This window comes from Lichenostomus cassidix, unplaced genomic scaffold (genome assembly GCF_008360975.1).
Source record: "Lichenostomus cassidix isolate B80296 unplaced genomic scaffold, HeHo_3.0 HiC_scaffold_34, whole genome shotgun sequence".
In the NCBI taxonomy this organism is placed as follows: Eukaryota; Metazoa; Chordata; class Aves; order Passeriformes; family Meliphagidae; genus Lichenostomus; species Lichenostomus cassidix.
In genome coordinates this window covers 717,737-740,540 of record NW_028147431.1, presented here as the reverse complement: position 1 = coordinate 740,540, position 22,804 = coordinate 717,737, and the positions used below count along the sequence as shown (strand labels likewise).

The 22,804-nt window shown below is 46.9% G+C and overlaps 1 protein-coding gene across 1 annotated transcript in view; it reads right to left on the bottom strand.

The window, feature by feature from the left end:
- The window catches only part of ACAP1 (ArfGAP with coiled-coil, ankyrin repeat and PH domains 1), a 39,717-nt gene that overhangs the window by 461 nt on the left and 16,452 nt on the right, over positions 1 to 22,804 (bottom strand). The window contains exons 11-22 of the mRNA XM_085045060.1: positions 22,731 to 22,782; positions 20,308 to 20,408; positions 19,379 to 19,475; positions 17,807 to 17,845; positions 15,889 to 16,070; positions 12,510 to 12,579; positions 9,682 to 9,776; positions 8,311 to 8,474; positions 5,187 to 5,371; positions 4,992 to 5,101; positions 3,097 to 3,207; positions 1,432 to 1,481 (exon numbers count right to left, since the gene is read on the bottom strand). Of these exons, the coding sequence (XP_084901186.1) occupies positions 1,432 to 1,481; positions 3,097 to 3,207; positions 4,992 to 5,101; positions 5,187 to 5,371; positions 8,311 to 8,474; positions 9,682 to 9,776; positions 12,510 to 12,579; positions 15,889 to 16,070; positions 17,807 to 17,845; positions 19,379 to 19,475; positions 20,308 to 20,408; positions 22,731 to 22,782 (1,256 nt within the window). The remainder of the gene's footprint in view (positions 1 to 1,431; positions 1,482 to 3,096; positions 3,208 to 4,991; positions 5,102 to 5,186; positions 5,372 to 8,310; positions 8,475 to 9,681; positions 9,777 to 12,509; positions 12,580 to 15,888; positions 16,071 to 17,806; positions 17,846 to 19,378; positions 19,476 to 20,307; positions 20,409 to 22,730; positions 22,783 to 22,804) is intronic.

The following is a 22,804-nucleotide window of genomic DNA, read 5'->3' as shown; positions in this document are numbered from 1 at the left end:
CAAAAATCCAGGGATTTCCCCCAAAATTCCCATGGGAAATCCCTCAAAATCTCTATTAGGAAACCCCAAAATCCAGGGATTCCCTGAAATTCCAGGGGAAATGCCAAAACAGGATTTCTCCAAAATTGTGGGTTGGGTGTTTTGGGTGGGTTTTGTTTGGGGTTTTGGGTTGGGTTTTTTTGGTGTTTGGGTGGGTTGTTGGGGTGTTGGGGTTTTTTGGGGTTTGTTTGGGTGGGTTTTTTTGGGTGTTTGGGTTTGGGTTGTTTGGGGGTGTGTTGGGGTTTTTTGGGGGTTTTTGGGTTCCAGGGATTTTCCCCCAAAATCTGGGGATTTTTTGGGTTGGTTGGTTTGTTTTTGTGGGTTTTGGGGTGTGGTGGTTTGTGGGGTTTTGGGTTCCCCCAAAATCCCAAAGATTCTCCCCAAAATCCCAAAGAATCCTCCAAAATCCCAGTGTTTCACCCCAAAATCCCAAAGATCACCCCAAAATCCAAGAGATTTCTGCCAAAATCCCAAAGATTCCCCCCAAAATCCCAAAAATTTCCCCAAAATCCCAGAAATTCACCCCAAAATCCCAGAGATTCACCCCAATCCCAGAGATTCACCCCAAAATCCCAAAGGTTCTCCCCAAAATCCCAGAGATTCACCCAAAAATTCCCCCAAATCTCAGAGATTTTCCCCAAAATCCCAAAGATTCCCCCAAAATCCCAGAAATTCCCCCCAAAATCCCAAAGATTCACCCAAATCTCAGAGATTCTCCCCAAAATCCCAAAGATTTCCCCCAAAATCCCAGAGATTCACCCCAATCCCAGACATTTTCCCCAAAATCCCAAAGAATCCTCCAAAATCCCAAAAATTCCCCCCAAAATCCCAAAAATTCACCCAAATCTCAGAGATTTTCCCCAAAATCCCAGAGATTTCCTTTAAAATCCCAGAGATTCCCCCAAAATCCCAAAGATTCTCCCCAAAATCCCAAAGATTCACCCCAAAATCTGAGATTCTCCCCAGTCCCAGAGATTCACCCCAAAATTAAAAAAAATCCTCCAAAATCCGAGAAATTCCCCCCAAAATCCCAGAGATTTTCCCAAAATCCCAGAGATTCCCCCCCAAAATCCCAGAGATTCACCCCAATCCCAGATATTTTCCCAAAATCCAAAGATTTCCAAAATCCCAAAATTCCCCAAAATCCCAAAGATTTCCCCAAAATCCAAAAAATCCCAAAATCCCAGAGTTTCCCCCCAAAATCCCAGAGATTCACCTCAAAATCCCAGAGATTTTCCCAAAAATCCCAAAGATTCTCCCAAAAATCCCAGAAATTACCCCCAAAATCCCAAAGATTCACCTCAAAATCCCAGAGATTCATCCCAAAATCCCAAAAATTCCCCCAAAATCCCAAAGATTTCCCCCAAAATCCCCAAAATTCCCCAAACCCACCTGTCTGCCCCTGAGCAACTTCCAGCTCCCTCATTTTGGCCAATCGGAGCCTGGGAGGATGGAAATTTGGGGTGAAAATTGGGAGAATTGGGGTGAAAATTGGGGTGAGAATTGAGATGAGAATTGAGAATTGGGGTGAAAAGAATTGGGGTGAAAACTGGGGTGAGAATTGGGAATTGGGGTGAAAATTTGGATTATTGGGATGAGAATTGGGGTGGGAATTGGGATAATTGGGGTGAGAATTGGGATAATTGAGGTAAAAATTGGGGTGAGAATTCGGGGAGAATTGAGATGAGAATTTGGGAGAGAATTGGGGTAATTGGGTGAAAATTGGGGTGAGAATTGAGAATTGGGGTGAAAAGAATTGGGGTGAAAACCGGGGTGAGAATTGGGATAATTGGGGTGAGGATTGGGGTGAAAATTGGGATAATTGGGATAATATTGGGAATTGGGATGGGAATTAGGGGTGAAAATTGGGGTGAGGATTGAAAATTGGGGTGAAAATTGGGATAATTGGGATTATTGGGGTGAGGATTGGGAATTGGGGTGAGACTTGGGGTGAGAATTGGGATAATTGAGGTGAAAATTGGGATGGGAATTGGGGTGAGGATTGGGGTTGGAATTGGGAATTGGAATAATTGGAATAATTGGAATAATTGGAATAATTGGGGTGAGAATTGGGACAACTAGGAATTGGGAATTGGGAATTGGGGTGAGGATTGGGGTGAAAATTGGGGTGAGAATTGGGATAATTGGGACGGGAATTGGGAATTGGGGTGAAAATTAGAAATTGGGGTGAGGATTCGGGGAGAATTGAGATGAGAATTGGGGTGAGAATTGGGAATTGGGATAATTAGGGTGAAAACTGGGAATTGGGGTGAGGATTGGGGTGAGAATTGGGATAATTGGGGTGAAAATTGGGGTGAAAATTGGGATAATTGTGGTGAGGATTGGGACGGGAATTGGGGTGAAAATTTGGGGATAATTGGGGTGAAAATTGGGATAATTGGGGGAAGGATTGGGAATTGGGATGAGAATTGAGAATTGGGATGAAAACTGAGAATTGGGGTGAAAATTGGGGTGAGAATTGGGATAATTGGAGCGAGGATTGGGATGGGAATTGAGATGAGAATTGGGATAATTGGGGGAGAATTGGGATGAGAATTAGGATGAAAATTGGGATAATTGGGGTGAGAATTGGGGTGAGATTTGAGAATTGTGGTGAGAATTGAGATGAGAATTGAGAATTGGGGTGAGAATTGGGATGGGAATTGGGATAATTGGGGTGAAAATTGGGAGAATTGGGGTGAAAATTGAGAATTGGGGTGAAAATTCGGGGAGAATTGAGATGAGAATTGGGGAGAGAATTGGGATAATTGGGGTGAGAATTGGGACGGGAATTGGGGATGAGAATTGGGGTGAGAATTGGGATAATTGGGGCGAGGATTGGGATAATTGGGGTGAGAATTGGGTAGAAATTAGGGTGAGAATTGAGACTTGGGATGGGAATTGGGAATTGGGTTGAGAATTGGGATAATTGGGGTGAGAATTGGGATGAGAATTAGGCTGCCCCCATCCCAAAATTCGCCCCCCACCCCAAAATTCGGCCCCCTACCCCAAAATTCTCCCCCACCCCAAACCCCCCGCCCAGCCCGGGGGTCTCACAGGGTGACGATGTCGGCGTTGGCCAAGTCCATGGCGATGCTCAGGGGGTCTCTGCCCTCGGCGTCCACGGCGTTGACGTCGGCGCCTCGCTTCAGGAACAGGCAGGCCAGGCTGGAATTTGGGGAGGGGGACATCGTGGGGACATCGTGGGGACATCGTGGGGACATTTTGGGGACACTGGGGGCTCAGGGGGATGCAGGGATTCGAGGGGGGCACAGGGCAATTAGGGTCACCCATCCAGGTGCTGACCGGGGCAGACCCTGCTTAGCTTTGCATCTGGGAAAACTGTGCTGGAGGCCCCAAAATAGAGAAAATTTGGGGAGATTTGGGGGGTTTTGCATCCCCAAAACAGAAAAATGACCCCCAAAAATCGAATTGGGACCCTCTAAAAGGAAATGAACACCCAGAATAGAATAGAGGGCATGACGAGTGGAGGGGCTATAGGGGAAATTAGGGTCACCCATCCAGGTGCTGACCGGGGCAGACCCTGCTTAGCTTTGCGTCTGGGAAAACTGCGCTGGAGACCCCAAAATAGAGTAATTGTGGGGAGATTTGGGGGTGTCTTGCATCCCCAAAACAGAAAAGGGACCCCCAACAATCGAATTGGGACCCTCTAAAAGGAAAGTAGACCCCCAGAATGGAACAGTGGACATGGAGATTGGAGGGGATATAGGTGAGGTTGAGGTCACCCATCCAGGTGCTGACCGGGGCAGACCCTGCTTAGCTTCGCATCTGGGAAAACTGTACTGGAGACCCCAAAATAGAGAAAATTTGGGGAGATTTGGGGGGTTTTGCATCCCCAAAACAGAAAAGGGACCTCCAAAAATCGAATTGGGATCCTCTAAAGGGAAACAGACCCCCAGAATGGAATAGAGGACACAGGGATTGGAGGGGAGCTAGGTGAGGTTGAGGTCACCCATCCAGGTGGTGACCAGGGCAGACCCTGCTTAGCTTCACATCTGGAAAAACTGCACTGGAGACCCCAAAAGGGGGGATTTACGGGAGATTTGGGGGGTTTTGCATCCCCAAGACAGAAAAAGGACCCCCAAAAATTGAATTGGGATCCTCTAAAGGGAAATAGACCCCCAGAATGGAATAGAGGACATGAGGAGTGGAGGGGATATATGGGAGATTGAGGTCACCCATCCAGGTGCTGACCAGGGCAGGCCCTGCTTAGCTTTACATCTGGAAAAACTGCACTGGAGACCCCAAAAGGGGGGATTTTGAGGAGATCTGGGGGGTTTTGCATCCCCAAGACAGAAAAGGGACCCCCAAAAATCGAATTGGGACCCTCTAAAGGGAAATAGACCCCCAGAATGGAATAGAGGACACAGGGATTGGAGGGGAGCTAGGTGAGGTTGAGGTCACCCATCCAGGTGCTGACCGGGGCAGACCCTGCTTAGCTTCCCGTCTGGAAAAAACTATGCTGCAGACCCCCCAAAAGGGGGGATTTTGAGGAGATTTGGGGTGTCTTGCATCCCCAAAAGGGAAAAGGGACCTCCAGCAATGGAACTGGGACCCTCTAAAAGGAAAAAGGACTCCAGAATGGAATTGTGATCCCCCAAAAATGGAACACGAACCCCCAAAAAGGGAATTAGGGACTGCCCCCAAATAGAACCACCCCCAAAATGCAATAAAATAGGAAAGGAACCCCCAAAAGGGAAGGAGAACCCCTAAAGAAAACCGACCTCCCCCAGAAATTCAGTTTCACCTCTCTTTGAATAACCCATTTCAGGTCACCCATCCAGGTCCTGACCGGGGCAGACCCTGCTTAGCTTCACTGATATCCCCCTTAGGGGTTGGTGCTGCCACCATTGACTGAATGGGGGTAAATTTGGGGTTCCCTCCCAGTCCCTCCCAGTCCCTCCCAGTCCCTCCCAGTTCCGCAGCCTCACCCAGTGTGTCCCAGCATGGTGGCGTGGTGCAGCGGCCCTCTCCCCCGGCTGTCGCTCTGGTTGACACTCGCTCCGTTCTGCAGCAGGAACTCACAGGCCAGCAGGGAATTCTGGGGGAAAAACCCAAAAACATGGCAATCCCAGCTCGAAACACCCTCCCAGTGCTCCCAGCACCCTCCCAGTGCTCCCAGTTACCGCGGCCACGGCCTCCAGCAGGGCGGTGCGGCTCTCCTCGGCGGTGTTGACCCAGCCGGGGTCGGCGCCGTGGGCCAAAGCGTCGGCCATGGTGGTCAAGCGGCGATGGCGGGCGGCCCAGGAGAGCAGCGCCCCGGGGTGCAGGCAGGGGGCGCCCTCGGGGTCAGGGGGACCTGGGGGCGGAGCTTCGGGACACGCCCATGGGGGATAAGCCACGCCCATCTCAGTCAAGCCACGCCCACCCTTGTTGGAGTCTTCCCCTGCGCTTGGCTGGGAGGTGGTTGGGTTGTAAGCCACGCCCACCTCGCTCAAGCCACGCCCACCTCTCTCAAGCCACGCCCACCCTCGTTGGAGTCTTCCCCTGAGCCTTGCTGGGAGGTGGTTGGGTTATAAGCCACGCCCACATATCCCAAGCCACGCCCACCTCGCCCAAGCCACGCCCATAATCTCTCCCCACCCACAGAGCTTGGGTTGTAAGCCACGCCCACCTCTCTCAAGCCACGCCCACCTACAATCCCCACCCACTGAGAGGCGGTTAGGTTATAAGCCACGCCCACCTCTCTCATGCCACGCCCACCTACATCCCCACCCCACTGGGAGGTGATTGGCTCATTAGCCACGCCCATTTGGCCGAGACCACGCCCACCGCGAAGCCACGCCCCCGCTGCCCAAACCACGCCCACAAATATGCAAACCACACCCCGGGGTTTGCACCAATCAGAAAACACTTAGCCCAGTGAAAGCCACGCCCACTTGTGCCACACCCCCATCCAAGTCCCACCCCTTTAAAGCAAACCCCGCCCCTTTGACACTGAGCCCGCCCCTTTAAAGTTTAACCACGCCCCCTTATCACAAGCCCCACCCCATTAAACCAACACCCTCCCCTTTACAAGCTCCACCCACTCGCACAAGCCACACCCCTTTCAAACCAGGCTCCGCCCCTTTATATGCCCAACAATCCTTTTATCACCAAACCCCGCCCCTTTCTCATAAACCCCGCCCCTTTACGAAGCTCACATTTGCATTAGGCCACACCCCTTTTACACAAACCACACCCCTTTCTACCAAGCCCCACCCACTTTAACATAGCCACACCCCTTTTACAACAAGCCACGCCCCTTTTACAACAAGCCACACCCATTCACACAAGCCACACCCCCTCATGTCAAGCCACTCCCTTTCTACCAAGCCACACCCTCTTACCCCAAGCCACTCCCATTTCCAATGAAGCCCCACCCCTTCATGCCAAGCCCCGCCCCTTCTAGCAAGCCTCACTTATTCTACACCAAGCCACACCCCTTCCCACCAAGCCACGCCCCTTTACAGCAAGCCACGCCCCTTCCCACCAAGCCCCGCCCATTCCACCAACCCACACCTACTTTGCAGCAAGCCACACCCCTTTTACATCAAACCCTGCCCATTATGTAGCCCCACCCTTTTGTCCAGGCCACGCCCCTTTCCCACCAAGCCACACCCACACCAAGCCACACCCATTCTAGCAAGCCACACCCCTTTTGCAACAAGCCACGCCCCTTCCAGCAAGCCACACCCCCTTTACACCAAGCCACTCTCACTTATAATGAAGCCCCGCCCCTTCACACCAAGCCACACCCCTCCACACCAAGCCCTGCCCATTCTACCAAGCCACGCCCCCTTTACACCAAGCCACGCCCCCTTTACACCAAGCCACGCCCCTTTTACACCAAACCACACCCATTCTAGCAAGCCACTTCCATTCCTAATGAAGCCCCGCCCTAACAACAAGCCCCGCCCATTCTAGCAAGCCACGCCCCTTCACAGCAAGCCACACCCCCTTTACCCCAAGCCCCAACCGTTTTACACCAAGCCCCACCCCTTCAAACCAAGCCCCGCCCATTCCATCAAGCCACACCCCTTTTACACCGAGCCACACCCCCTTTATACCAAGCCACACCCCTTAATAATATGCCCCTCCCATTCTAGCAAGCCACACCCCTTCACACCAACCCACGCCCCTTTTACATCAAGCCACGCCCCTTTTGCACCAAGACACGCCCCTTTTACAACAAGCCTCTCCCATTCTAACAAGCCACACCCTCTTTACACCAAGCCACTCTCACTTATAATGAAGCCCCGCCCATTCTAACAAGCCACACCCCTCCACACCAAGCCCTGCCCATTCTACCAAGCCACGCCCCCTTTACACCAAGCCACACCCCTGTTACACCAAGCCACACCCCCTTTACAACAAGCCACACCCCGTTACACCAAGCCACACCCCCTTTACACCAAGCCACGCCCCTTTTACACCAAACCACACCCATTCTAGCAAGCCACTCCCATTCCTAATGAAGCCCCGCCCTAACAACAAGCCCCGCCCATTCTAGCAAGCCACGCCCCTTCACAACAAGCTACACCCCCTTTACCCCAAGCCCCAACCGTTTTACACCAAGCCCCACCCCTTCAAACCAAGCCCCGCCCATTCCATCAAGCCACACCCCTTTTACACCGAGCCACACCCCCTTTATACCAAGCCACACCCCTTAATAATATGCCCCTCCCATTCTAGCAAGCCACACCCCTTCACACCAACCCACGCCCCTTTTACATCAAGCCACGCCCCTTTTGCACCAAGCCACGCCCCTTTTACAACAAGCCTCTCCCATTCTAGCAAGCCACACCCCCTTTACACCAAGCCACACCCCTTTTACACCAAACCGCGCCCATTCTAGCAAGCCACTTCCATTCCTAATGAAGCCCCGCCCTAACAACAAGCCCCGCCCATTCTAGCAAGCCACGCCCCTTCACAACAAGCCACACCCCCTTTACCCCAAGCCACACCCCTTCAAACCAAGCCCCGCCCATTCATCAAGCCACGCCCCCTTTACACCAAGCCACACCCCCTTTACCCCAAGTCCCACCCCTTTTACGCCAAGCCCCGCCCATTCCATCAAGCCACGCCCCTTTTCCACCAAGCCACACCCCTTTATACCAAGCCACACCCCCTTAATAATACACCACTCCCAATTCTAATGAAGCCCCGCCCCTTCACAACAAGCTCCACCCCTTTTTACCAAGCCCCACCCCTTTCCCACCAAGCCACGCCCCTTTCCCCACAAGCCACGCCCCTTCCCCCATTCCCTACCCGGATTGGTGCTCCCGCGGGGGGCGTGGCCCGGCTGGGGGGCGTGGCCCGGCTGGGGGGCGTGTCCGGGGCGGGAGGGGCGTGGCCGGGGGGCGTGGCCTGGCAGGGAGCGCAGGAACTTCTTCTCCACGTACTTGGCTCTGATCCAACCTTCCCGCTGAGCCCTGAGGGGATTTTGGGGGATTTGGGGGATTTTTGGGGTGGGTTTGGGGTTTGGGGATTTGGGGATTTGGGATTTTTGGGGTTTGGGATTTGGGGTTTTGGGGATTTGGGGTTTGGGTTTTGGGGATTTGTGGTTTGGGAATTTGGGGATTTTGGGATTTGGGGATTTGGGATGGGGAAATTTGTGGATTTTGTGGGATTTGGGGATTTGGGATTTGGGGATTTTGGGGATTTGGGGATTTGAGATTTGAGGATTTGGGGATTTTGGGATTTCGGAATTGGGGATTTGGGATTTTGGGGTAATTTCGGTTATTTTGGGGATTTTTGAGGATTTTGGGGAAATTTGGGGGTTTTTGGGGGAATTTTGGGATTTTAGGGTATTTTGGGGGAAATTTGGGGATTTGGGATTTAGGGGAATTTAGAGGAATTTTGGGAATTTTGGGGATTTTGGGGGTTTTGGGATTTTGGGGATTTGGGGGAATTTTGGGGATTTTGGGGGATTTGGGATTTTGGGGCGTTTTGGTGGAATTTTGGGGTTTTTTTTTAGGGTGTCTGGAGCAGCTCTGGGAGGTTTTTTGGGGTTATTTTGTGGGTTTTTCTGGTTTTTTTGGGGATTTTTTTGGGGTTTTTTTGGGGGTTTTTGGGGGGTTTTTGGGGTTTTTTGGGGTCTTTGGGTTTTTTTGTTTGTTGTTTCTTTGTGGGGTTTTTTGGGGTTTTTTTTGGTTTTGGGGGTTTTTTGTTGGGTTTGGTGTCTTTTGGGTTTTTTGGGGTTTTTTTTGGGTTTTTTTAGGTTTTTTTTTTCAGGGATTTTTAGGTTTTTGGGGGTTTTTTTAGGGTTTTTTTGGGAGGTTTTTAGGGTTTTTTGGGGGTTTTTTTGGGTTTTTTTTGTTTTCTGGGGTTTTTTGGGGTTTTATTGGAGGTTTTTTGGGGTTTTTTTTTTGGGTTTTGGGTTTTTTTGGGGGTCTTTTTGGGGTTTTTTGGGGTTTTTTTAGGGGTCTTTTTGGGGTCTGTTTAGGATTTTTTTGGGTGTTTTTTTGGGTTTTCTTGGAGGTTTTTTGGGTTTTTTTCGGATTTTTTTCTGTTATTTGGGGTTTTTTGGGGGTATTTTTGTGGGGTTTTTTTGGGAATTTTTTTGGGGTTTTTTTGGGGTCTCGGGGGTGTCTGGGGGGTCCCAATTTGGGGAGGAATCTCTCTCTCTCTCTCTCTCACCTCGAGCAGCCTGGCTGGATCCTCCTGACCCCCAACTCCTCCACCCGAGCCTCGTAGATCCCGTTGAGGGCGACGTTACCGAGCTCCAGCATCAGCTGGGGAGAGCCCCAAATCAGCCCAAAATCAGCCCCAAATCAGCCCAAAATCAGCCCAAAATCAGCCCCAAATCAGCCCCAAATCAGCCCCAAATCAGCCCCAAATCAGCCCCAAATCAGCCCCAAATCAGCCCAAAATCAGCCCAAAATCAGCCCCAAATCAGCCCCAAATCAGCCCAAAAATCAGCCCCAAATCAGCCCCAAATCAGCCCCAAATCAGCCCAAAATCAGCCCCAAATCAGCCCGAAATCAGCCCCAAATCAGCCCAAAATCAGCCCAAAATCAGCCCAAAAATTCCCAAAAAATCACCCCAAAATCAGCTCAAAATCAGCCCCAAAATCAGCCCAAAATCAGCTCAAAATCAGCCCAAAATCAGCTCAAAATCAGCCCAAAATCAGCCCAAAATCAGCCCCAAATCAGCCCAAAATCAGCTCAAAATCAGCCCAAAATCAGCCCAAAATCAGCCCCAAATCAGCCCAAAATCAGCCCAAAAATTCCCCAAAAATTCCCAAAAAATCACCCCAAAATATCCCCAAAAACACCCCAAAACCACCCCAGATAGAAGCCCAAAATCAGCCTGAAATCAGCCCAAAATTCCCCAAAAATCACCCCAAAAATTCCTAAAAAATCACCCCAAAATCACCCCAAAATCCCCCCAAAATATCCCCAAATTGCCTCAAAATCCCTCCTGTTCCCCAGCTCCAGCATCAGCTGGGGAGAGACAGAATGGAACCCCAAAATCAGCCCAAAATCAGCCCAAAAATCAGCCCAAAATCAGCCCAAAAATTCCCCAGAAATTCCAAAAAAATCACCCCAAAATATCCCCAAAAACACCCCAAAAAACACCCCAAAAATTCCCCAGAAACACCCCAAAATCAGCCCAAAATCAGCTCAAAATCAGCCCAAAAAATTCCCCAGAAACACCCCAAAATCAGCCCGAAATCAGCCCAAAATCAACCCAAAATCACCCCAAGATCACCCAAAAATATCCCCAAAAATTCCCCATAAACACCTCAAAATCACCCCAAAAATTCCCAAAAATCACTCCAAAAATCACCCCGAAAACCACCCCAAAACCATCCCAAAACCACACCCAAAATTCCCCAAAAACACCCCAAAATATCCCCAACAATTCCCCAAAAATTCCCAAAAAAACACCCCAAAAAACATCCCAAAACCACCTCAAAATCATCCTAGAAAATTCCCCAAAATCACCCCAAAAATTCCCAAAAACCTAAAAATTCCCCAAAATCACCCCAAAATCCCCCCACAGTATCCCCAAATTGCCTCAAAATCCCTCCTGTTCTCCAGCTCCAGCATCAGCTGGGGGGAGACAGAATGGAACCCCAAAATCAGCCCAAAATCAGCCCGAATTCACCCTAAAATCACCCCAAAAACAACCCCAAAATCAGCCCAAAATATCCCCAAAAATTCCCCAAAATATCCCCAAAAATTCCCCAAAAATTCCCCAAAAACACCCCAAAAACCACCCCAAAAGCACGCCTAAAATTCCCCAAAAATTCCCCAAAATCACCCCAAAATATCCCCAAAAACTCCCCCAAAAAAACCCCAAAAAGCACCCCAAAAATTCCCCAAAATCAACCCAAAAATCATCTCAAAAATTCCTCAAAAACACCCCAAAAACACCCCAAAAATTTCCCAAAATCACCGCAAAATCACCCCAGAAACACCCAAAACCACCCCAAAAATTCAGAAAAACCACCCCAAAAACCACCCCAAAATCAACCCTAAAATTCCCCAAAAACACCCCAAAAATACCCCCAAACCCCCCAAAAATCACCCCAAAAATTCCCCAAAATCAACCCAAAATCATCCCAAAAATTCCTCAAAAACATCCCAAAATCACCCTAAAAAATTCCCAAAACACCCCAAAATTCCACAAAATCACCCCAAAATATCCCAAAATTCCCAAAACACCCCAAAATTCCAAAAAACACCCCAAAACACCCCAAAAACACCCCAAAATTCCCAAAACACTCAAAAATTCTCCAAAAACACCCCAAAATCTCAAAATCCTCAAAAACACCCAAAACCCCAATTTCCCCCAAATTTCCCAAAACCCTGAAATCACCCCAAAATTCCCAAACTGCAAAATTCACCCCAAAATCACCCCAAAGCCCCCAAATCTCCCAAATCCCCCAAAATCACCCCAAAAATTTCCCCAAAATCACCTAAAACCCAAAATCACCCCAAAAAACACCCAAAATCACCCCAAAAATTCCCCCCAAAACCCAAAATCTTTACCCCAAAATCACCCCAAATTCCCCCAATTCAAAACCCCAGAAATTTCCCTAAACCCCAAAACTTCAAAAATCACCCCAAAAACATCAGAATTACCCAAAATTCACCCCAAAACACCCTTAAACACCCAAAACCCCCAAAACTCCCCAATCCCCAAAATCTCCCCAAATTTCCCCAATCACCCTTATCAACCCCAAAACCCTCAGATCTCCCAAAACCCCTAAAAACCCCAAATCCCCAAATCCTCCAAAACCCCAATTCCCCAAAATCACCCCAAACCCCCCAAAACCCCCAACCCCCAAATCCCCCAAATCCCCAAGACCTTCCAAACCCCCAAAATCACCCCAAAACCCCCAAAATCTCCCCCCAAATGTCCCCAAAACCACCCCAAAACCACCCAAAAAACCCCAAAACCCCCAAAATCTCCCCAAAACCCCCAAAATTCCCCAAAATCTCCCCAAATCTGCTCACCTTGACCAGCTGAGGCTCCCAGGAGTCCAAAGTCAGAGATCTCACCTTGGACAGGTGAACACCCAGACTCCTGTGGGGTTTGGGATTTTGGGATTTTGGGGATTTTTTGGGGTTTTTGGGGGGTTTTGGGGAATTTTGGGGAATTTTGGGGAATTTTGGGGGGATTTAGAGGGATTTTTTGTAGGATTTTGGGGGATTTGGGGAGAAATTTGGGAATTTTGGGGAATTTTGGGTGGATTGTGGGATTTGGGGGGAATTTTAGGGATTTTGGGGATTTTGGGGGATTTGTGGATTTTTGGGAATTTTGGGGATTTTGGGGAAAATTTGGGGGATTGGGAAATTTTGGGGGAATTTGGGAAATTTGGGGGATTTTGGGGAATTTGGGGGAATTTTGGGGGATTTGGGGTCCTTAAGGTGCACCGGAAGGATTTTTGGGGGGATTTTTGGGGGTTTTAGGGGGAATTTTGGGGGATTTTTTTTTGATTTTGGGGAGTTTGGGGATTTTTGGTAGGATTGGAGAATTTGAGGTGAATTTTGGGGATTTTGGGGAATTTGGGGAATTTTTGGGCATTGTGGGGATTTTTGGGAAAATTTGGGGATTTTTGGGGGTCCTGGCGTGTTTTGGGGTCCCTGAGGTGCACTAGGAAGGGATTTTGGGGGATTTGAAGCAATTGGGGAATTTTGGGCAATTTTGAGGAATTTGGGGGATTTTGGGGGATTTTTTATTTTTTGGGATTTTGGGTGATTTTGGGGGAATTTTGAGGGAATTTGGGGAATTTTGGGGATTTTGGGAGATTTTGGGGGATTCTGGGATTTCTTGGGGGATTTGGGGGAATCTAGGGGAATTTGGGGGGAATTTGGAGGAATTTTTATGGATTTTGGGGAATTTGGGGAGAATTTGGGGGAATTTTGGGGGAACAGAAGAATTTGGGGAATTTTTGGGGAATTTTTGGGGAATTTGGGGGATTTTGGGGGATTTTGGGTGGATTTCAGTGCATTAGGACTGATTTTGTCACCCTGGGCTCTATTCCAATGGGATTTTTTTGGGGTTTTTTTTGGGATTCTCCTCTTTTAGGATATTTTTGGGATCTTTTGGGGTCTCACCTGTGGATCCCTGAGCACTGGATGCACAGGGTGATGTCAGATTTGGGATTTTGGGTGGATTTAAGTGGATTTGGTCACTCTGAGCTCTATTCTAACCCAATTTCCTTGCAGATTTTTCAATTCTAATCTGATTTTTTCGGGGTTTTTTTTGGGATTCCCCAATTTTAGGATATTTTTAGGATCTGTTAGGGTCTCACCTGTGGATCCCCGAGCACTGCATGCACAGGGTGATGCCAGATTTTGGGATTTTGGGTGGATTTAGGTGCATTTCGGTGCTCAATAACTCTATTTCCTTGGGGATTTTTTGTTTCTAATCCGATTTTTTCGGGGTTTTTTTTGGTTTTGGGGTAACTTTTGGGGTTTTTTGGATCTTTTAGGGTCTCACCTGTGGATCCCCGAGCTCTGCATGCACAGGGTGATGCCAGATTTGGGATTTTGGGTGGATTTGGGTTGATTTCACTGCTCTCTAACTATTTTCTCGGGGATTTTTTGTTTCTAATCCGATTTTTTCGGGGTTTTTTTTGGGATTCCCCAATTTTAGGATATTTTTGGGATCTTTTAGGGTCTCACCTGTGGATCCCCGAGCTCTGCATGCACAGGGTGATGTTTGATTTTGGGATTTTGGGTAGATTTAGGTGCATTTCGGTGCTCTCTAACCCTATTTTCTTGGGGATTTTTTGTTTCTAATCCGATTTTTTTGGGGTTTTTTTTGGTTTTAGGGTAACTTTTGGGGTTTTTCGGACCTTTCGGGGTCTCACCTGTGGATCCCCGAGCACTGCATGCACAGGGTGATGTTTGATTTGGGATTTTGGGTAGATTTGGGTGGATTTCGGGTGGATTTGGATGAATTTAACTTGGTTTGCGTGCATTTCGGTTCTCCCTAATGGGATTTTTTTGGGGTTTTTTTTGGGATTCCCCAATTTTAGGATATTTTTCGGATCTTTTGGGGTCTCACCTGTGGATGCCCGAGCACTGCATGCACAGGGTGATGCCAGATTTGGGATTTTGGGTGGATTTAGGTGCATTTCACTGCTCTCTAACTCTATTTTCTCGGGGATTTTTTGTTTCTAATCCGATTTTTTCGGGGTTTTTTTTGGGATTCTCCTCTTTTAGGATATTTTTAGGATCTTTTAGGGTCTCACCTGTGGATCCCTGAGCTCTGCATGCACAGGGTGATGTCAGATTTGGGATTTTGGGTAGATTTGGGTCGATTTGGTCACCCTGAGCTCTATTCTAATGGGACTTTTTCAGGATTTTTTTATTTTTTGGGGGATTTTCTTCAGGTTTTTTTTGGGATTCCCCAATTTTAGGATATTTTTGGGATCTTTTAGGGTCTCACCTGTGAATCCCCGAGCTCTGCATGCACAGGGTGATGCCAGATTTGGGATTTTGGGTGGATTTGGGTTGATTTCACTGCTCTCTAACTCTATTTTCTCGGGGATTTTTTGTTTCTAATCCGATTTTTTCGGGGTTTTTTTTGGTTTTGGGGTAACTTTTGGGGTTTTTTGGATCTTTTAGGGTCTCACCTGTGGATCCCCGAGCTCTGCATGCACAGGGTGATGCCAGATTTGGGATTTTGGGTGGATTTGGGTTGATTTCACTGCTCTCTAACTCTATTTTCTCCGGGATTTTTTGTTTCTAATCCGATTTTTTCGGGTTTTTTTTGGTTTTGGGTAACTTTTGGGGTTTTTGGGATCTTTTGGGGTCTCACCTGTGAATCCCTGAGCACTGCATGCACAGGGTGATGTTTGATTTTGGGATTTTGGGTGGATTTGGGTTGATTTCACTGCTCTCTAACTCTATTTTCTCGGGGATTTTTTGTTTCTAATCCGATTTTTTCGGGGTTTTTTTTGGGATTCCCCTCTTTTAGGATATTTTTAGGATCTTTTAGGGTCTCACCTGTGGATGCCCGAGCTCTGGATGCACAGGGTGATGTCAGATCTGGGATTTTGGGTGGATTTTGGTGGATTTGGTCACTCTGAGCTCTATTCTAACTCTATTTTGTCAGAGATTTTTCAATTCTAATCCGATTTTTTTGGGGTTTTTTTTGTTTTTGGGGTAACTTTTGGGGTTTTTTAGGGTCTCACCTGTGGATGCCCGAGCACTGGATGCACAGGGTGATGTTTGATTTTGGGATTTCAGGTGGATTTTGGGTGGATTTGGGTGCATTTAGCTCAGTTTTGGTGCATTTCGGTGCTCTCTAATGGGATTTTTTTGGGGTTTTTTTTGGGATTCCCCTCTTTTAGGATATTTTTGGGATCTTTTGGGGTCTCACCTGTGGATGCCCGAGCACTGGATGCACAGGGTGATGCCCAGGTTGACACTTGCCCACTCTGGCCGCGGCTCTCTGCAGTCACAGCAGCTCCTGTTCCCCTCCAGGCTGAGCACAGCCAGCAGCGCTGCTGGCTTCGGGGGATTTGGGGGATTTTCGGGGGACCGGGTCACAGGCGCGGGGGGCTGGAGGAAATTTGGGGGTTAGGAGAAATTTGGGGAGAGAATTTTGGGGGTTTAGGGTGGATTTTGGGGGGTTTGGGGGTGATTTGAGGTGGAATTGGGGTGGAATTAGGAGATTTGGGGTTTTGGGGGTGATTTGGGGGATTTTGGGGGATTTTTAGGGGGACCGAGGCTGGAAACGAGGGCTGGGGGAAATTTGGGGGGTTAGGAGAATTTGGGGAGATTTTGGGGAGATTTGGGGGGATTTGGGGTGGGAATTACAAGGATTTCAGGTGGAATTTGGGGATTTGGGGGTGAATTTGGGGATTTTCGGGGGACCCCAGACCCAAATCGGGAGGCTGGAGGAAATTTGGGAGTTAGGGAGAAATTTGGGGTGATTTTGGGGTGATTTGGGGTGAATTGGGGAGATTTGGGGTGGAATTGGGGTGGGGTGGGGAGATTTGGGGATTTTGGGGGTGATTTGGGGGGAATTTTGGGATTTTCGGGGGACCCCGAGTCTGGCAGGGGCTGGAGTGGGGGTTAGGAGAAATTTGGGGGATTTTGGGGGGTTTAGGGTGGATTTTGGGGTGATTTGGCCAGAGTTTAGGGGTGGAATTGGGTTGGAATTAGGAGGATTTGGGAGGATTTGGAGGTTTTTGGGGTGGATTTGGGGTGAATTTGGGGGAGTTTTAGGGGACCCCAGACCCAAATCGGGGGCTGGAGGGAAATTTGGGGGTTATTAGGAGAAATTTGGGGAGATTTTGGGGTGATTTGGGGTGGAATTGGGGGAGATTTGGGGTGAATTGGGGTGGAATTGGGGTGGAATTAGAGGATTCGGGGGAAATTGGGGGATTTTGGGATGAATTTGGGGGATTTTGGTGGGAATTTGGGGCTCCTGGGGATCCCCAGGGACCCCAAATCAGACCTGGGGGAAAATTGGGGAGAAATTTGGGAGGTTAGGAGAAATTTGGGGGATTTCGGGGGTTTAGGGTGGATTTTGGGGTGATTTGTGGGGGATTTGAGGTGGAATTGGGGAGATTTGGGATTTTTTGGGGTGATTTGGGGGATTTTGGGGATCCCAGACCTGAACCAGGGGGCTGGAGGGAAATTTGGGGGGTTAGGAGAAATTTGGGGGATTTTGGGGTGATTTGGGGTGGAATTGGGTTGGAATTAGGAGGATTTGGGAGGATTTGGAGGTTTTTGGGGGTGATTTGGGGGGGGAATTTTGGGGGATTTTCGGGGGACCCGAGTCTGAAACGGGGGCTGGGGGAAATTTGGGAGAAATTTGGGGGTTTAGGAGAAATTTGGGGGGATTTCGGGGGGTTTAGGGTGGATTTGGGGGTGATTTGTGGGGATTTGGGGTGGAATTGGGAGATTTGGGGATTTTTGGGGTGATTTGGGGGATTTTGGGGGACCCCAGACCCAAATCGGGGGCTGGAGGAAATTTGGGGGGTTAGGAGAAATTTGGGGAGATTTTGGGGTGATTTGGGGTGGAATTGGGGTGGAATTGCAGAGATTTGGGGGTTTTTCGGGGTGATTTGGGGGAATTTTGGGGATTTTCGGGGACCCTGACCCGAAACGGGGGCTGGAGGGAAATTTGGGAGAAATTTGGGGGTTAGGAAGGATTTGGGGTGATTTTGGGGGGTTTAGGGTGGATTTTGGGGGTTTGGGGTGATTTGGGGTGGAATTGGGTTGGAATTAGAAGGATTTGGGGAATTTTGGGGTGAATTTGGGGTGAATTTGGGGGGAATTTGGGGATTTTGGGGATTTTCGGGGGACCCCGAGGCTGAAACGGGGGGCTGGAGGGAAATTTGGGGGGTTAGGAGAAATTTGGGGTGAATTTTGGGGTGATTTGGGTTAATTTTGGGGTACTTTTGGGGTGATTTTGGGGCATTTCAGGGTGGTTTCTGCAGTATTTTTTCTGGTATTTTTCCGATATTTTCAGGATATTTTTTGGGATATTTCAGGGTATTTTTGGGCTATTTTGGGGTGATTTTGGCATATTTTTTGGGTATTTTTGGGGGTATTTTCGAGATATTTTCCGGGATTTTTCAGGATATTTTCAGGATATTTTCAGGACTATTCCAGGCTATTTTTGGGGTGCTTTTAGGATATTTTTGAGGCTGTTTCGGGGTATTTTGGGATATTTCAAAGGATTTTTTGGGGTATTTTTTGGGGTATTTTTGGGATTTTTTGGGATATTTTTGGCTTTATTTTTTTCGATATTTTGGGATATTTTCAGGATATTTTCGGGATATTTTTGGGATATTTTTGGGATATTTTCAGGATATTTTCAGGATATTTTCAGGATATTTTCAGGATATTTTCGGGATATTTTCAGGATATTTTCAGGATATTTTCAGGATATTTTTAGGATATTTTCAGGACCACTCCAGGCTATTTTTGGGGTGGTTTTTGGGGTATTTTCAGGATATATTTTGGGGTATTTTTGGGCAGTTTTTGCCATATTTTTTGGGGATTTTTCAGGATATTTTCAGGATATTTTCAGGATATTTTTAGGATATTTTCAGGATATTTTCAGGATATTTTTAGGATATTTTTAGAATATTTTCAGGATATTTTCAGGATATTTTCAGGACTACTCCAGGCTATTTTTGGGGTGGTTTTTGGGGTATTTTCAGGATATATTTTGGGATATTTCCGGGTATTTTTGGGATATTTTTTGGGATATTTCAGGGTATTTTTGGGATATTTTTGGGGATTTTTTTGGTATATTTTTTTTCACTATTTCGGGATATTTTCAGGATATTTTCAGGATATTTTTAGGACTATTCTAGGCTATTTTTGGGGTATTTTTGGGATTTTTTGGGATATTTTTGGCTTTATTTTTTTCGATATTTTGTGATATTTTCAGGATATTTTCAGGATATTTTTAGGATATTTTTTGGGATATTTTCAGGATATTTTCAGGATATTTTCAGGATATTTTCAGGATATTTTCGGGATATTTTCAGGATATTTTCAGGATATTTTCAGGATATTTTTAGGATATTTTCAGGACCACTCCAGGCTATTTTTGGGGTGGTTTTTGGGGTATTTTCAGGATATATTTTGGGGTATTTTTGGGCAGTTTTTGCCATATTTTTTGGGGATTTTTCAGGATATTTTCAGGATATTTTTGGGATATTTTCAGGATATTTTCAGGATATTTTCAGGATATTTTCAGGATATTTTCAGGATATTTTTTGGGATATTTTTAGGATATTTTCAGGATATTTTCAGGATATTTTCAGGATATTTTCAGGACCGTTCCAGGCTATTTTTAGGATATTTTTGGGATATTTTTGGGGCCGTTTCGGGGTGTTTCTCACCTCTCCCCGGAGGCTGAAGGCACAGGCGATGCTGCTCTGCACTGAACTCACCCAGCGGCGCTGCGCCAGCCCTGACTCTGCCTGCAGCACACAGGACCTGAAAAAATGGGAATTTTGGGGGTTTTGGGGTCTTTTCTGGGGGTTTGGGGTTTTTTACTGGGGATTTGAGGTTTTTTTCCCCAGGGATTTGGGTTTTTTTCAGAGGTTTTGGGGTAATTTCTGGGGGTTTGGGGTTTTTTTCAGAGGTTTTAGGGGTTTTTCCCTAGGGATTTGGGATTTTTTCCTGGGGTTTTGGGGTTTTTTTTAGGGGATTTTGGGGATCCCGGGGGGATTGGGGTTTTTTTCCAGAGGTTTTGGTGTTTTTTTCCTGGGGTTTTGGGGTCTTTTTTGGGGTTTTGGTGGTTTTTTGGGGTCCTTTTGGGGGTTTTTGGGTCCTTTCTAGGATCCTTTTTGGGGTCCTTTTGGGGATTTTGGGTTTTTTGGGATTTTTTGGGGGGTTTTGGGGTTTTTTTCCGGCTTTTTGGGGATTTTTGGGTCCTTTTGGGGGTTTTTGGGGTATTTTGTGGTCCTTTTTCGTGTTTTGGGGGCCCTTTTTGGGGATTTTGGGGGTTTTTGGGGTCCTTTCTGGGGTTTTTTGGGTTTTTTTCAGTGTTTTTGGGATCCTTTTTGGGATTTTTGGGGTCCTTTTTGGGGTTTTTGGGGTTTTTTCCAGGGTTTTTGGTGGTTTTTGGGGTCCTTTTCTGGGTTTTTCGGTCTTTTTAGGGGTTTTTGGAGGTTTTTGGGGTCCTTCTCGGGGATTTTGGGGTCCTTTGTGGGGTTTTTGGCGTTTTTCAGTGTTTTTGGGGTCCTTTTCGGGATTTTTGGGTCCTTTTCAGGTTTTTCGGGGTTTTTTGGGGGTTTTTTTGGGGTTTTTTTGGGTTTTTCCTCACTTGGTGGGCGAGAGGAGCTCGAAGCAGAATCGTCTCTCCAGCTCAGGACAGAGTTTGACAGTGCAGAGCCTGAGATCCTCAATCACCACCGTCGGGGGGTCCTGGAGACCCCAAAAACACCCTCAGATCCCCCAAATCCACTGGGGAAACGATCCCAAAAAACCCCAAAATTCTACCCAAAAAAACCCCAAAGTTTTACCCAAAAAAAACCCAAAAAACCCCAAAGTTATACCCAAAAAACCCTCAAAAAAACCCAAAAAACCCCCAAAATCCTCAAATTTCTACCCAAAAAATCCCCAAACTTATACCCAAAAACCCCCAAAAAACCCCAAAAAACCCCAAAGTTGTACCCAAAAAAACCCCAAAACTACCCTCAGATCCCCCAAATCCCAACCCCAAACTGCTGGGGAAACCATCCCAAAAAATCCCAAAATTCTACCCAAAAAAACCCCAAAGTTATACCCAAAAAACCCCAAAGTTTTACGCAAAAAACCCCAAAATCCTCAAATTTCTACCCAAAAAAATCCCCAAACTTATACCCAAAAAAAACCCAAAAAACCCCAAAGTTCTACCTAAAAAAAACCAAAAAAACTCCCAAAGTTCAACCCAAAAAAACAAAAAAAAAAACCCAAAACCCCCCAAAGTTATACCCAAAAAAACCCCCAAAAATCCCCAAATTCTACCCAAAAAATCCCAAAGTTCTACACAAAAAAACCCCAAAAAATCCCAAAAAACCCCAGAAAACCCCAAAGTTTTACCCAAAAAACCCCCAAAATCCTCAAATTTCTACCCAAAAAATCCCCAAACTTATACCCAAAAAAACCCTAAAAAACCCCAAAAAACCCCAAAGTTTTACCCAAAAAACAAACAAAAAAAACCCCCAAAATCCCCAAAGTTCTACCCAAAAAAACCCCAAAAACCCCCAAAGTTATACCCAAAAAAACCCCCAAAAATCCCCAAATTCTACCCAAAAAATCCCCAAAGTTCTACACAAAAAAACCCCCAAAAATACCCTCAGATCCCCCAAATCCCATCCCCAAATCCGCTGGGGAAACCATCCCAAAAAATCCCCAAAGTTCTGCCCAAAAAAACCCCCAAAAACCCCCAAAAAACCCCAAAGTTTTACCCAAAAAAAACCCCAAAATCCTCAAATTTCTACCCAAAAAATCCCCAAATTTATACCCAAAAAACCCCCAAAAAACCCCAAAAAAACCCCAAAGTTCTACCCAAAAAAAACCCCAAAGTTCGACCCAAAAAAACCCAAAAAACCCCCCAAAATCCCCAAAGTTCTACCCAAAAAAACCCCAAAGTTCTACCCAAAAAACCACCAAAAATCCCCAAATTCTACCCAAAAAATCCCCAAAGTTCTACCCAAAAAACCACCAAAAATCCCCAAAAAATCCCCAAAGTTCTACCCAAAAACCACCAAAAATCCCCAAAAACCCCTCAGATCCCTCAAATCTCAACCCCAAACCCGCCGGGGAAATGATCCCAAAAAATCCCAAAATTCTACACAAAAAATCCCCAAAGTTCTACACAAAAAAACCCCTTAAAATCCCCAAAATTCTACCAAAAAAACCACCAAAAATCCCCAAAAAATCCCCAAAGTTCTACCCAAAATAATCCCCAAAAATCCCCAAAAAAACCCCAAAGTTCTACACAAAAAAACCCAAAAAACGCCAAAATTCCACCCAAAAAAACCCCAAAAAAAACCCCTAAGTTCTACCCAAAAAACCCCAAAAATTGCCCTAAAAATGGCTTCGAAAATGGAAAATTCAAGAAAAATAATCTGGAAAAATTTACCCCCAAAGTGCTCCTGTGGAACTTGGGATTCCCAAAAAATCCCAAAATCATCCCAAATTCCCTCAGGACCCCCAGATTCCCCCAAAATTCCCAAAATCCCCAAAAATCCCAAATTCCCCCAAAAATCCCCAAATTCCCCCAAATCCCCCAAATCTCCCAAATTCTCCCAAATCCCCAATCCCCAAAATACCCCAGAGTCCCCAAAATTACTCAATTCCCCCAAAATTCCCCAAAATCACCCCAAAATTCTCCCAAATCCCCCAAAATCCCTCAAATTTTCCCCTCAATCCTCCCAAAATCTCCCATATTTTCCCCAAAATCCCTCAAATTTCCTCAAATTCCCCAAAAATCCCCCGAATTCCCCCAAAATCCCCCAAAATTCTGCCAAAATTCCCCCAAAATTCCCTAAAATCCCCAAAATCCCCAAAACTCCACAAATTTCCCCAAATTCCCCAAGAATCCCCAAAAATCCCCCAAATCCCCCCAAAACTCCTCAGAATTTAAATTTCCCCAAATCCTCCCAAAATCTCCAAATTTCCCAAAATTTTCCCAAAATTCCCCCAAAATCCCCCAAAATCCCCCAAAATCCCCCAAAATTCCCCCAAAATCCCAATCCCCACCCTGGCTCGTTTCAGGTACAGCAGTTGGTTGTTCCGGATGAAGAACCAGCGCCTGGGAGAGAAACGGGAATTTG